The 12,883-nt window shown below is 48.6% G+C and overlaps 6 protein-coding genes across 6 annotated transcripts; 2 read left to right on the forward strand and 4 right to left on the reverse strand.

The window, feature by feature from the left end:
- Positions 1–66: 66 nt before the first annotated feature.
- On the reverse strand, positions 67–5,115 carry SJAG_00126 (proteasome component; the record flags this gene model as incomplete). Its single annotated transcript, XM_002171386.1, has 1 exon — positions 67–5,115. One exon carries the CDS (start codon positions 5,113–5,115, stop codon positions 67–69), a length of 5,049 nt encoding a protein of 1,682 aa, XP_002171422.1.
- A 476-nt stretch (positions 5,116–5,591) lies between these two features.
- Positions 5,592–6,203, reverse strand: SJAG_00125 (PPPDE peptidase family protein; the record flags this gene model as incomplete). The annotated part of the gene is made up of 1 exon (XM_002171385.1): positions 5,592–6,203. The coding sequence occupies one exon, from the start codon at positions 6,201–6,203 to the stop codon at positions 5,592–5,594; it is 612 nt and encodes a 203-aa protein (XP_002171421.1).
- Positions 6,204–7,036: 833 nt separating this feature from the next.
- SJAG_00124 (transcriptional regulator NRG1) lies at positions 7,037–7,690 on the reverse strand (the record flags this gene model as incomplete). The annotated part of the gene is made up of 1 exon (XM_002171384.1): positions 7,037–7,690. One exon carries the CDS (start codon positions 7,688–7,690, stop codon positions 7,037–7,039), a length of 654 nt encoding a protein of 217 aa, XP_002171420.1.
- Positions 7,691–9,317: 1,627 nt separating this feature from the next.
- SJAG_00121 (hypothetical protein) lies at positions 9,318–9,614 on the forward strand (the record flags this gene model as incomplete). The annotated part of the gene is made up of 1 exon (XM_002171383.1): positions 9,318–9,614. One exon carries the CDS (start codon positions 9,318–9,320, stop codon positions 9,612–9,614), a length of 297 nt encoding a protein of 98 aa, XP_002171419.1.
- A 347-nt stretch (positions 9,615–9,961) lies between these two features.
- Positions 9,962–10,927, reverse strand: SJAG_00120 (delta-1-pyrroline-5-carboxylate reductase; the record flags this gene model as incomplete). Its single annotated transcript, XM_002171382.2, has 1 exon — positions 9,962–10,927. One exon carries the CDS (start codon positions 10,925–10,927, stop codon positions 9,962–9,964), a length of 966 nt encoding a protein of 321 aa, XP_002171418.2.
- A 607-nt stretch (positions 10,928–11,534) lies between these two features.
- SJAG_00119 (DNA-directed RNA polymerase II complex subunit Rpb9) lies at positions 11,535–12,202 on the forward strand (the record flags this gene model as incomplete). Its single annotated transcript, XM_002171381.1, has 5 exons — positions 11,535–11,575; positions 11,631–11,697; positions 11,791–11,840; positions 11,941–12,073; positions 12,155–12,202. The coding sequence occupies 5 exons, from the start codon at positions 11,535–11,537 to the stop codon at positions 12,200–12,202; spliced, it is 339 nt and encodes a 112-aa protein (XP_002171417.1).
- Between the last annotated feature and the right edge of the window lie 681 nt (positions 12,203–12,883).

Below are 12,883 nucleotides of genomic sequence, written 5' to 3' on the forward strand. Positions count from 1 at the left end.
TGGATGGAGCAGCAGGTTGTAAAGGCTCTTCATACAAGGCTTTCATTTATTAATTATTAAGTCTGTTTACTGCAACTTCGCTAGCAATTTATCATGCACAGCTTGCGCCTTCTCCGCAGGGTTATTTAGTCGACAATATGCAATAAAGTGCTTCACGTGTTCTCCATCATTTAGATCCTTCAAAGATTCAATGTCGCTGAGGTTCGACAGATGCTCCAAAAGAGTTTGTTTCACAAGCCAGTGTATCTGATCGTTTTTAGTAGCATCGTAGAAGATATCGATAAGCTGATGAAACGTAAAACCCGAGTCGCTTGACTTACGAAAGGCTGAAAAGATACAATGAACAAGATTGCATTGTAACGTTCTTACATCATCGACTGACAAGTCGTTATCCGTAGCAAAAGAGGAATCCAACGTTGCGCCGAAGGTCGACTTGCACTCGTCATAACACACTTGTGCCAAATCGTAATCAGCGAGCTCTTTTGCACCGAGAAAATCTCCAATGCACAGATACACTCGTATTTTGTAGCTGTAATTTCGACGATTAATTTCCGTCTGCAACATTCGTAGTACATCGTTTTTATGATCAGCCAAATATTCTGGAACCGCCTTAGCAAATAATACGAGGGCCTCTAAGACATTTTCCTTTCCTGGCCAAGTACGAACGCGAATTGCATCGCTCAGAAGACCATATATAGAACTCTCTTTGCCGGAAAGCCGTGCAAGTTGGATGACTTCGCGTAACGATAAAGCACCCAGAAGTTTTCTTTCATACTGAGAGCTTGTAACACTCTCCTTCACATAATTGAAGATCTCATCGTAGTAAAGGTTTACAGCACTACCGCCGCTTGCGCTGTCATTATAAACGGATGTCAACATGTTCCGTACCTTCTCGAAGGATGAGTTTTTGCCAACAAACACAAAGGGAAGGAATAACTGACCCATTTGATGGTACTTATCTGAGGCAAACCGAAGGATGGAAGCTACCAAATAGCTGCATACTGTTTGTTCCGACTCCACGCAGTCAAAAAAGCGCTGAAATATAGGGCGGCAAATGTTCTCAATCTGCTCGAAACTGAGAAGTCGACACAGATAACCCATCGCAGCACAGTAGCTTTCTGAAACAGCCGCATTTCGATCAAAGCAGGCAGCCTTTAATGACAGCATAAGTTTAGGCGCGTACGGTTTGACAAGTTCAGCCCGTCGGATTACCAGAAAAACACAAACCTGAGACGCACCAATCTTTGTAGGAACACCAACAGTTCTTGTTAAGCTGTTATTCAAAACCGAGACAAATTTTGGCATACTTTCCTTTGTAGCGAGACCAATAATAACACCCATCAAATCCATCATTGAAGAGTTCCGTACAGCAGAAACACGAGCGGCATCCAGTTGACTCTGTTCAATACCATACGTCTTCGTATGAAAATCGAGGAATGATGCTACTTGAGACTCGTATTTCGTAAGATAACCCAACAACGCCTCTGCCAACTCAGGGACAAACGGACTTAAGGAAGGACTTTTTGTTTTCACAAGTTTGGTGACAGTATCATACGCAAATGCATTAACTTCTTTCGCTGTCGAATTATTTCCTTGATCAATAAAAAACGGAAGTGCCACATTAAGAATCTCTGTTCCTCTTTTAATACCAGCGTCTGTCCGATTGACACTAGTCTCTTCAATGCTGTTGAGCAAACTACGCACCAACATCTTGCAAAGTGGTACGGCCGAAATTCGGACTGATTCTTTTATGTCATCCATCGCACGGAAAGCCATTCTCAATAACATTTCCATATCATTAAGAATATATGTGAGAGGCACACCACCAAGCAAATCAGTGAGAGTATTTACCGCTGACTCGCGATTACGCCATGAGCGATCTGTCATGTTGGATAAACATTCCTTTATAATGGCATCTCGATAATGTTCAATTTTGAAGTCAGCGGGACTTAAAAGTTTCCAAATTTTATCCATGGTTTCAGCAACACTAGTGGTTGGATCATGTTTGAAACGATACAGCTTGGCAATAAGCGCAGACGAACGCATGTTGTCACCGAACAGAAGCTCTAACGACGCCTTATCTGCTTTAAAGATGCTTTCCAATCCCAAGGCAGCACCTTTACGGGAGCTCCAAACGGCACTGCTATTCGCTACATGAAGAAAGGTATACAACAACTCAGGATTACCTGACTCGTTCGCAAGTGAACATATGTCTTTGTATGTGGCCACCTTTCCTTGATTTGTTTTGAAAAGCTCTGTTTCTTCTGTAAACGACGTTTTCTGAGTGAGAGATGTCGCATCTGCAGTAATAGTTTGCATAAGTTTTGTAGTAAACGACTGTTTCTCTTCCTTGCTGGAGAGATCATAAGTAGCCTTAAGACCAATTGCTGCAGTTTCTTGTAAGAAATCGTCCTGGCTGGCAAGACAAGAGATAAAAGCACGATAAATATCCTGCAGCCGTTCGTGAAGTGGGGCACATTTAGAGCAGTTACGAGTAAGGTACAATAGCCACAGGGTCGCATACTTCTTAACTGCGGGTTTTGGCGACTTGATCCACTCATCAAGCACACAGCCAAGCACATGAACAAAATTTGGTGAATCGGTAACTGGTGCATTAACATCTCGAAAACTATGTTCAGCACGGAGAGTGGTTGAATTCCAACCACCAGCAACGACGGACATTGATTCTGCACTGAGGAACATCATGTCCACGGAAGAGTTGTGATACATTAAGTAAATGGCATGCAGAATTGTTTCAAATTCTTTAGGACGCTTATCATGACTTAATGTTAAACTATACCGTGATAACACAGAGCATGCCGAAGCAGTAAGTTCGCTATTCTCACTGTTCTTAGTAAGGGATATAACCTCATCAATAAGCTTTGTGTTATCGACTGAATCGCAAATAAAATCACCAGCGTAAGTAAGACATTCAGCAATAGATGAAAGTGCAGCAATCCTGTTCGCCGCAACTCCATTGTTAATAAGGGTTCTAAGTTCTTGAAAATTCTTCAACAACCACTTTTGAAATATAGGTAGCATATTGGAATTGTAACTTCGTCTCGCAAACAAAGACGCTACAACATAGCCCATTAGGAATCGTTTTGTAACTGAGCCCAAAGTGTTGTTAGCATTATCTGAAAATTGGTTGAAAATCTCTTCAATTTTAGCTGTCTCTTTATGCAGTAAGTCAAAACTGGCCATAACGCCATACGAGCGGGCCAACATAATCTTTAATGATGTGATGGAACAATGCTCTATAGGTCGCTGCAATTTTTCGTAAGGAACCGCTGACATGACATTTCCTGGTAAAGCAGCAGTTAACTGGAAGAAAGCAACGATTGCTGGTTTAAGCAATTGACAGGCGCCTTTAAAGCACAACAATATGAACAGTTTTATTTTGTCTGAACGGACGCAACTGTCGCCGTACGAATAACGCAATTGTTCGTCTGACCGAAATGCTTCGTCAAAGGAAGAAAGCTGAAAGTCGTCCATCAACGATAATGCCTTCGGCAAACGGAAAACAATGCAAGCTTTTGCAAAGGAAAGGGTAGCAGAGAAAACATCATTTCCCACGGAGCGAAAATAATCCTCAACAGATTGTTCTTTTATTGTAGTAGACAAAAATTCATCCAACGTAGGATAACAGTTCTGCAACAATGAGAAAGTATTTGTCACGGAAAGCTTGTCATTTTCATAGTAGATACTGTTGTATAAGGACCAATCGTTCAAAGTAAGTCCTTTCTGTGCTTCCTCAACAAATGCATGGGAGAACCGACTCTGGTCTTGAGACAAAACGCAGAGGGTTCGGGCGGGTGTGTAATGGAAAGGGAAGACAACAAGGATATAGCGTAAAGCGGCATAAGAAGCATTAAAATTTTCATCCACGACATAACTTTGAAGCATTGTAAATAAGGCGTCGAGATCATGAAAGTGACGATAACAAGCGAGGACGATAGAGAGCGCCTCGTCAATAGATACACGAATATCTGGAGACTCATTTTTCAAAGCGTCAAACAGAAAAGATAGATTGCCAATGTTAGCCAATCGCTCACGATCAGCCTTAAGAACGGAACCAAGAGACGTGTACAAGAATCCTCGAAGACTGCTATCAGCGAGGCCAGGTTGTTGGAGTGCCCGTTTTAATAGAGCAAACAAGCTTTCGGAATGGTTTTTAAGGAATTCGGGCTTGGCCATCGTAACGATCCAATGTGCAAATTGGATTAATCGTGAATGCAGGGGAGGAGGAGACTGGAAAATAGACTCTATACATGTCAAAGCATCCTCCCGACTTGCAGCTAGTATGCTGCGACACAGAAGCTGCAATGCCTTTGCACGGAACGGAACAGAGAACTGAACCACTGTGCCCAACCTGGGCAACGTGTACTTGTTCTGTGCAATAGAAAGCAGCAAACTCACCAACGCGTCATCTTCTAGATTCTGAGTGTCAAGTTGACGCAGGGAATCACCAGCAACACGAGATACCTCTGTGTTTTTGTCAAAGGTACCGAGTGTAAAAGTCAGCCAGCGATAAACTTGTGGCCATGAGTTTTGGGCAAACCAACGGAGAACAGCCACACGATACTCAACGGTGTGCTCCGAGGCGCGAAGCGGAGCATACACACTGTCGCTGGAATGAGGAGCTAGCAGTGCTGCCAGTAGTTGCAATGAATCTGGAGAAGGTGTCACAGACAAGGTTTGTGGGGGTGTGTGTACGAGCAAACGAAGCAACAGTGGAAGAAATAGTTTCGGGTCAACGGACAGATTTTGCATAAGAAACTCTGTGAACTCGAGATTTGGCGTTTCCGGCAGACGCTGTGTGCCAAGAAGCAGAAACTGGGCGTCAACTTGTTTCAGCAGCTCTGAATGGGGCTCAACGTACTGTTTAGAAAGAGCAAGTAGTGGAACTTGCAAAGAAGAGTCGCTATTTAAGCGCGACTGGACGTGTTGAGCAATGTCCATTGTCTTTTTGCGAACAGCATCATGAGGAGATTCAAACTTTAGTAAAGCTGGGGCTAAATAAATGTCAATTGTTCTCTGAAAACTTGAGGCAGAGCTAGCCAAAGCGAGTTTTAATTCAACAGCATCCAAAAGACGCAATTCGTTAGCAGCCATAGGGGTAAAGTGAGAGGGAAAAGTAGGGTTCGAATAGGAGAAAGAAACAGCAGCGTTTTGCGGTAAAACAAGTACAAGGCAGAATGGTAACGAACTTTGGGGGTCGCGAAGGCGTTCTTACCACCATAATCCAAAAATCCCCATTCTCGTAAGCGTTAAGAAATAAGCAGAAAATTAATGAGAGCAACAGGTAGATGCTTTAGGGGGGAAACACGCTTTATCGTAGTTGATTCATGCAAAAGAAAATGAATTAAGAAAAGAAAAGAAAAACCACTGAAAAATGCCACAAGCTTCATGCGTATGCGGAGAAGTGCGGATGCTAAATATGTGAAAATGCGAAGGTTGTTGCGGGATACAGCTTGTATTAGAAAACAAAAGCTTTTCCAACCAAAAAAGTCGTAGAAGAAAACCCGTCCAAAGAGCGTTCTAGTATGACAAACCGTAATTAGTGTGGGTGCGCCTAGTGGATGCCAAGGTTAGTTTTCCTTCCAAAGGCTATTAGAGCTTGTGCGTAGATGTCTCGTGTGGGCACGAGGAACACTTTGGATCGTCGAGAGACGAGCAAGTTTTCGTCGGGACGCACTGGGAATAAGTACAATTTCATCGTCATCTGAATCGGATTCGTCGTTTTGTTTCGAGTCTAGCCAAACCTTGAAGTCTAAAACTGCCTTGGTAAGTTGTGGATGCTTAACGCCAATCCGAGCCACGCGATTTAGATAGGATGGAACGTGCTGTCCAGTCAACGCAAATGCCATGGCATCCGTGAAGTGGTTGCAATTGCGCTCAAGCAACGAGTACGCTGTTCCTTGGAACTCCTCACACAGTTGAGCGATGATTTGCGTGACGGTTTCTCGAGGCAGCTCACAAGGAGGTAAATCGATTCGACAGCGCCACGTAAGGTTCTCCAGCTCGGTCTTGGGTGGGAGGATAAAGACACCGGTCTTGTCTGGGATTTCATGTGCTCCATATGCAAACTCTTTATCATCAATGACAAAACCAGAGTGGTACACGCCCGTTCCACAGCTCCAGGCCATGTTCGATAGAAATCCACGCAGATAAATATCATAAACATTAATATAAACTTCCATGGCGCGCACAGGGAAGCCTACTTGCAACTAACTATGCACAATGGGCGTTGCAAGGTGTGTGTGGAGGACAACTCCTTCGTGTCGAGAAGACGCGCTTAATCTGTCGCAGTCGTCTACGTCACGCGCTGATGTAACAGCCACGTGCGCAGCTAAAACAACACGCACCAATCAAACAAAAAAGCGCCATCAGACGCGACACAATCAACACTTAGGCGACTAAAATAAATAACTTTATATAAATATGCACAGAAAAGCTAGCTGAGAATCAAAATACAAAATAAATAATCGGAGAATATTAGAGATAAAAGTCAGAAACATGCAGTAATAAGAAAGGAACCCGTCTTCGTTGGCCCATGCACGGCGGTCGCTAGTCGCCGAGTGAGTTGCAGAGTGAGAGGGAGCGAGAGCGAGCGATTGAGAAATGAAAGCTAGCCGGCCAGCCAAAAAAAGAATGAAAAAATAAATGAGAGAGAATTATAGAGACAAAGATTGTTCCGTGCGCACCGCTTGCGTACGATGCCACGGAAAGAGAATGAGCAAGCCGTCTGCAGTCAAGATAGTAGGAACAGATGAACTTGGCTCTGCAGAAGAAACAAAACAAAAAAACAGCATAGCACTGGCAAGAGCACAAAAACTGCATTTGTCTGAATAAGTGCAGGCATGCAGAAGTTCAAACGCACGAGCAGTTAATAATAGAATAGAAAAAATAATAAAATAATAATGCCCACGTTTGAGCATGAAATAGTGTGTGTGTGTGTATGTGTGTATGAGTATGTGTTGGCGGGCAAGAAGATCGAAGAAGCGCGGCTCTCGAGCGAGAGTTATGGCTGCTATTAGGAGGACAATAGGGATGAAATGCTGTTGGGAGAACTGCTGCAGGACCGGGGAGAGGAAACCGTGTCGCGGAAGGGCGACGTGTTCGACGGCGACTTGAGGTAGATGGGAGCGAAGGAGGAGATAAGAACCGAGTTGGGCTTCTGGTTCTTAAAATGCGTACGGGTGTGTTGGGAGCAGTTGTCGCGGCGACTAAACCGGGAATGGCAGATCCGGCACTCGTAGTTCTTCTCGCCCATGTGGATGCGATTGTGCCGGGCGAGGTGGCCCGAGGTCGTAAACGTCTTGCCGCAATGGCACTGGTACGTCTTCTTGCCCTTGGTCGTATTCCGCACAGCAGACCGCTGGCGCTTGCGCACCGGGCCCCCCGCACACTCCCCCGCTGGTGGGGTCGTCGGGGGTGTGGGGGAGGACGCGGGCATAATGGGGGTGAGTGGGGGCATTGGGTCTGTCAGAAGCCCAAGAGGAATGCGCGACCGGTAAATCGTCGTGGGCTTGGGCATGTCGGCGGACACGCTCACGGGCACCGCTGAGGTTACAGAGGGCATGGAAGAAATGGGCGGAACCACAGGACGCGGGTCGTCCCAAGGTGTGTCGCTGAGAATGCTAACGCGCTGGCCCGTGGCCGTCGTGACACACAATGAGGCGCTCATCGGTGCAGTCGCTTTAGCAGGGTGCAGTAGATGGTGGAGAGGAATGATGGGACTCGGCAATACGCAGCTGGAAGAAGCAAGACGAGATTATAAACGGCGGCGTCCTAGACCACGGAAAAGTGTTCTACCGTCTCGATTCGGCCGTGTCGTTTCGTTCAGTGTCTCCTTTTGTTCGCGCGGGCTCGTCGCGTCAGGCGCGTCGTGTCGCAATAAGCTTCGGCGAAATAGATAGGTCGCTGACGTCAGAAACCTAGGTCCTTGCTAGGGTTTACTGATCCAGGGTTTGCGGTCAGGTTTAGGTTAAATTAGGGGTTGCGCCAGACCAGAAGCTACTGTTCTTGCGCAGCGGGCGAACCAGCAAACAGGCAGGGCGAACAGGCGGACAGGTTGTCGTGCAGACAGGCAGTGAGGAGGCCCGAAAGGCAATGGATTAACGCAAAAGAAGAGCTCGAAGGCAGGACTCGGTGCAGTGGACGTGCCAAGTGCCCTTTTTAAGCACTGACGTCGATCACGAGAGCCACCGTTGATAGCACTAGAACTGGAGCGAGGGAGCGCGCTTTGTTCTTTTTCCGACATAGCCTGTTAGTGTGCTGCGCTGAGGCGACGCAATGCCCAGGATAGTCGGCACTACCCCAGACGTTCTCAAGGATAGAAGAGGATTTAAAAACGTTTAGCGAGACATAGCGTCATCGCGTCCACTCAGGAGCTAAACACTCCAATGCGAAGAAATGGCTGCCAGAGAAACTCCGAGAGCCCTGATTGGCAGGGTAAGACGGAATCGAAGGCGTCGAGAGGGCAACGAGCACAACGGACAGCACAGAGGACGAGCGGACAGGGCACCGGGGAGAGCAAGCAAAACGAACGGTTTGGCTAGGCGCATCCAATGCGAAGCAAACAGGCCATGGGGCTGCAGCATTATCTTCGCTTTCTGGCGTGTGAGCCTTGCCCTGGCCACTTAAGCGAAACGTTATTTCGCAAGCTCGGAAGATCACGGGGCGGCAGAGGGCTGCGGAAGAGGAAGCGAAACCGCCAAGATTAGCGATTGGGCCAGACGCAACCCTTGATCCCTGGGTCCCTGGACGCAGGGGTGTCTTAGCGAAGGGAAAGGCCTACGTCAGTGTGCAAAGCTTGTGTCTAAGCGAGCCATTCATGACCAAAGTGCATAAATCACGCCCTGCGATATGATCGGGTGAAAGGATGCGAGACATGCAGCTTGTGCGCGCTGAGGGGGCATTTCCCGCGCACATATTGCACAGCCGCGGCGACACCCATGCGCCATAACGTCAGAGATTCTCCATCAGGTAGCGTCGAAAAGCATAAAACGTCATCGGGCGCCACGCGCATGCACGCGCTTGAGGTGAGATGACGTACACCCCTGTCCCTCTGTCGCCAACCCGGCCCACGTCACGGCATCGCGGGGTGGGGACCATGACTGTGCATGACACGGTTGCACATGCTCGCTTAGCTGAGGCCACTGCCCTGGCGCGGTTCGAACTGCGCACACGCGGTCGCAGGTGTCGGGCGCAAGCTCTCGACGGCGGCCGCTGATTGGCCGTTCCCGCACCGTGATCGGCATCATTCCGGAAACCGTGTTCCGGGTAGAAGCAGAGGTCTTGTATTCCTCGGCATGTGTCGGCGAGAGTCGGCCTGCGTCATAGGATCCTCGATTCGCAGTCAATCCCTTTCTCTTGTCTGTGCACCCCTGGATGTCGGCTCACCCATCGCGCACCTAAACGCGCCCCACGTCAACAGGGACCAACACGCTCGAAACGGGTTCGGAAACGAGAACTTCCGTCATCGTCCCAAGCACGCCCATTCACAGGGCGGGACAAGCACAAAGGTAAATGAGGAGCAGACCCACTTGGCACGAATTTCCCTCTCCCCACCACCTACCCGACGAAGCGACGGCTACCACGCCTATTAAGATAATCGAGGGGCGCGGACTTGTGCAGTGGCGCCAAGAACGCCAGGATCTTCCACGTGAACACGCGCTAGTTGCCGACCGAGCGGCGGGGCGGGAAGAAAATGTGGGGGAGAGGGGTCGTGGCACTACGAGCTGCTGCGAGGGACTACGCGGGACTACGAGGGACTACGAGGGCAAGCAGACTACAGCGAAGGAGGAGGGAGGGTACAGACGGAACAGAGCTGACAGAGTGAGCAAGAATAGCTGGAGTCGTAGGGTCGTAGTGATCGGCCAGGATCTGCCACGTCAATGAATTACGTAAACAAAAAAGTGCACAGTTAGTTAGCGCAAGCTGGCGAGCAGGGTAGCTAGCGGCAGGCCAGCGATAGCGAGAACGGGTGGTGTCCTAACGGCAGCTGATGCCATCGTCGGTGAAACATGCAGGCTTCCTGGGCGATCTTGCCGAACGGACAAAATAACCCTGGTCGCTTACTTGCCCAAACCAGATGCCCGCTTCGTGGCCTCCTCGATACTGCGAGCAATGGTACTACGGAGTTTGCCGTCTTCAAGCGCCAACAGACCACTGATGGTACAGCCAGCGGGATCGAGACGTCATTACGAATCATGGCAGGGTGCTGACCGCTGATGACCATCTTGGCGGTACCAACCATCGTCTGTGCGGCGAGCTCTTGTGCTTGACGGAAGGGAATGCCCATCATAATGCCACCGTCAGTCATGGCCTCGATCATCGTAGCCACGAAAGCCGGTCCACTGCCACAAAGAGCAGTAGCGGCATCGATCAAGCGCTCGTCCAGCTGCATCGTTCGGCCAATGCCACTGAAAACCCACTCGGCAAACTCGACGTCGGTTGGGGTGGCACGGGGTCCAGCACAGATGACACTCATGCTCTCGCGAATGCGGCTAGCTGTGTTGGGCATAATGCGGACGACACGAGTGCTTTCGTCGACCATGCTCTGCAGCTGATCAATGGTTTTACCGGCCAAGATGGAGAGCACAAGCTTTCCCTTCAACGCCTCGCGCATGCCGGCGACACCGAGCACCTCGGAGGCCACCTGGGGCTTGCAGGCCAACAAAACGTATTGGCTTTGCTCCGCAGCACGAACATTGCCCGAGTGCTGCACAAACTCGGCACGGCCGCCCAGCAGCCGCTGTCCATCCTCCACTTCTTTGGCAAACTTCACGCACGCAAAGTACTTGTCAGGCACCGCAAAGGGGACATCCGTAGGCACACCGTTCTCGGCGACAGAGTCGAAAATTCCGGTCAAGAGGGCCTTGCCCATCGTTCCGCATCCCAGTACACAGAAGCCAGTCATGATGGTTGTTGGTGGGTGTTCGTTTCGCTTGCGTGGGGGGTTATGTGGGTGTGTGTGGGGGATGTGGAGCGGACCTCGTCGACGATGTGGGAGACACGGAGCCAAGTGGGGTGTGGGGGCGGTGGACAAAGTATTCGGGTTGGTTGTCGAGGGTTTGGGCGACAGGGCCGATGGGCGGTCGAAAAGCGAGGATGTCATAAATGCACTGCAATTGCTGTGTAACTGTGCAACTGATCCTGTTTCACTAATTCCCAATCATCATAGACTTCATGTGATCTGTTTCTACGCTCTGATTAGCTCTTCTCGTCTGTAATACTCTTCAGATCGCATGTTGGGAGAAGAGAGGTGTTGGCGCCGTTAGACCCTCTGATCGTTCGCTTCCTCAATTAAGGTTAGCATCCTGCGCTACAGCGCCGAATACCCGAACATTCTCGAAAAAACGAGTTGGCGAGATTTACTGGAGTCACGGTATTTAAGGTTAATGCAGTTTTCTGAAGTGCACTAACCTTAATCCTTTGCGACGCTTCTTTGAGTCGCCGCCGACCGAACACACCTGCCCTCTGCCAACCACTGGTCTGTGAGTGCGAATTCTGCTTGCTAGCCTAAAATGTCAAACTTCCAGTACTGTATCGAGTGTAACAACATGCTGTACGTCGTATTTACGTGATTTTAGACCAATTTCTAATTCAAACTTTTTGTTTAGTTATCCTCGTGAGGATAAAGTAAATCGAACCCTCCGCCTCGCTTGTCGGAACTGTGATTATTCGGAGGTACGGACAATTGCTTTTTGTGCGTCAACTGCCCATGGATGGTGAAGCGTTTGCGCTGATTTCCATGTGTTCACTCAGAGCTGACGCGTTCAGGTCGCTGCTGGCAGCATGGTTTACCGCCATGAACTCATGAACTCAACGGGGTTTGTGCATTTTTTTTCAACGAGAGTTTGCTCGTCGATGTTGACGGCAAAACTCTTGTTTGTTCGTTGTACACAACATTTGCTAACACACGTGTTGCAGTGAAACCGCCGGTGTCACACAGGATGTGGCTTCTGATCCCACCCTACCTCGAACGGAAAAGGAATGTAAACGCTGTCACCAGTCTGAGTGTGTGTTTTTCCAGTCTCAGTCTCGTAGGGCTGACACTAAAATGGTACGTCTATCTCCACGACGTGCTCGATCACGCCGTTTGTGAGCCCCCCTACAGAGCGTGCGTTCGCTTACACCTATCCAGACCCTGTTCTTCGTGTGTGCTTATTGCGGTTTTATTTTCGAAGACTAGGGGAGGGCCTTCACGATGCTCTACTCTAATTTGTCGTGATCGACGATAACGACGACAAAGCTGACCTTCCCGACTATCCCGCCAACGCTCCTTCAGCGCTTTATACCCGACGCTTCCGTTCTATCTGCCGAAGAAGCGCACCCAATCTGGAAATGCTTGAGACTCATATCCATGCATAATAATTTGTAAATTAGGCTGGCTGGAAGCGCACACGTGGCACATTACAGCCCTTATTAACGCCGACTTGCGTTATTTATTGGGCCTCACGGTGGGGAAGTGGTGCTCGGCGTGCCAGCCATTTGTTTGCGGTCCGTACTTGCCAGCCTCGTTTACTGTTTTCGATGGATACCGAGCGAAATTCGATGGTGCTTATTCCATTTTTGCATCACGGCCCTTGATTCGAAGTGTCTATATACGAAGCATCGTTTCCCCTGCAATTCCTCACTCATCTTCCTCTGCCTTGTAGCGGTAAGCTACTTTTCCTTTCTATCCCTCTCCATATCGTCTACAGCAAAAAAACAGCATTCAACGGCAGACAACACTCCGTTGTATTCAATTGGCTTTTCTGTGAGCTCTTTTTCTTGGCATTTTTGTGTTTCTTCGCCTTGTTTCTCCTCATTATTTCTTTTCTCTTTACACCTACAGATTGTTTGTGGTTTTGAAATTTTGTTATTGACTTTT

The sequence above is a fragment of the Schizosaccharomyces japonicus genome (assembly GCF_000149845.2).
Source record: "Schizosaccharomyces japonicus yFS275 unplaced genomic scaffold supercont5.1, whole genome shotgun sequence".
Lineage (NCBI taxonomy): Eukaryota > Fungi > Ascomycota > Schizosaccharomycetes > Schizosaccharomycetales > Schizosaccharomycetaceae > Schizosaccharomyces > Schizosaccharomyces japonicus.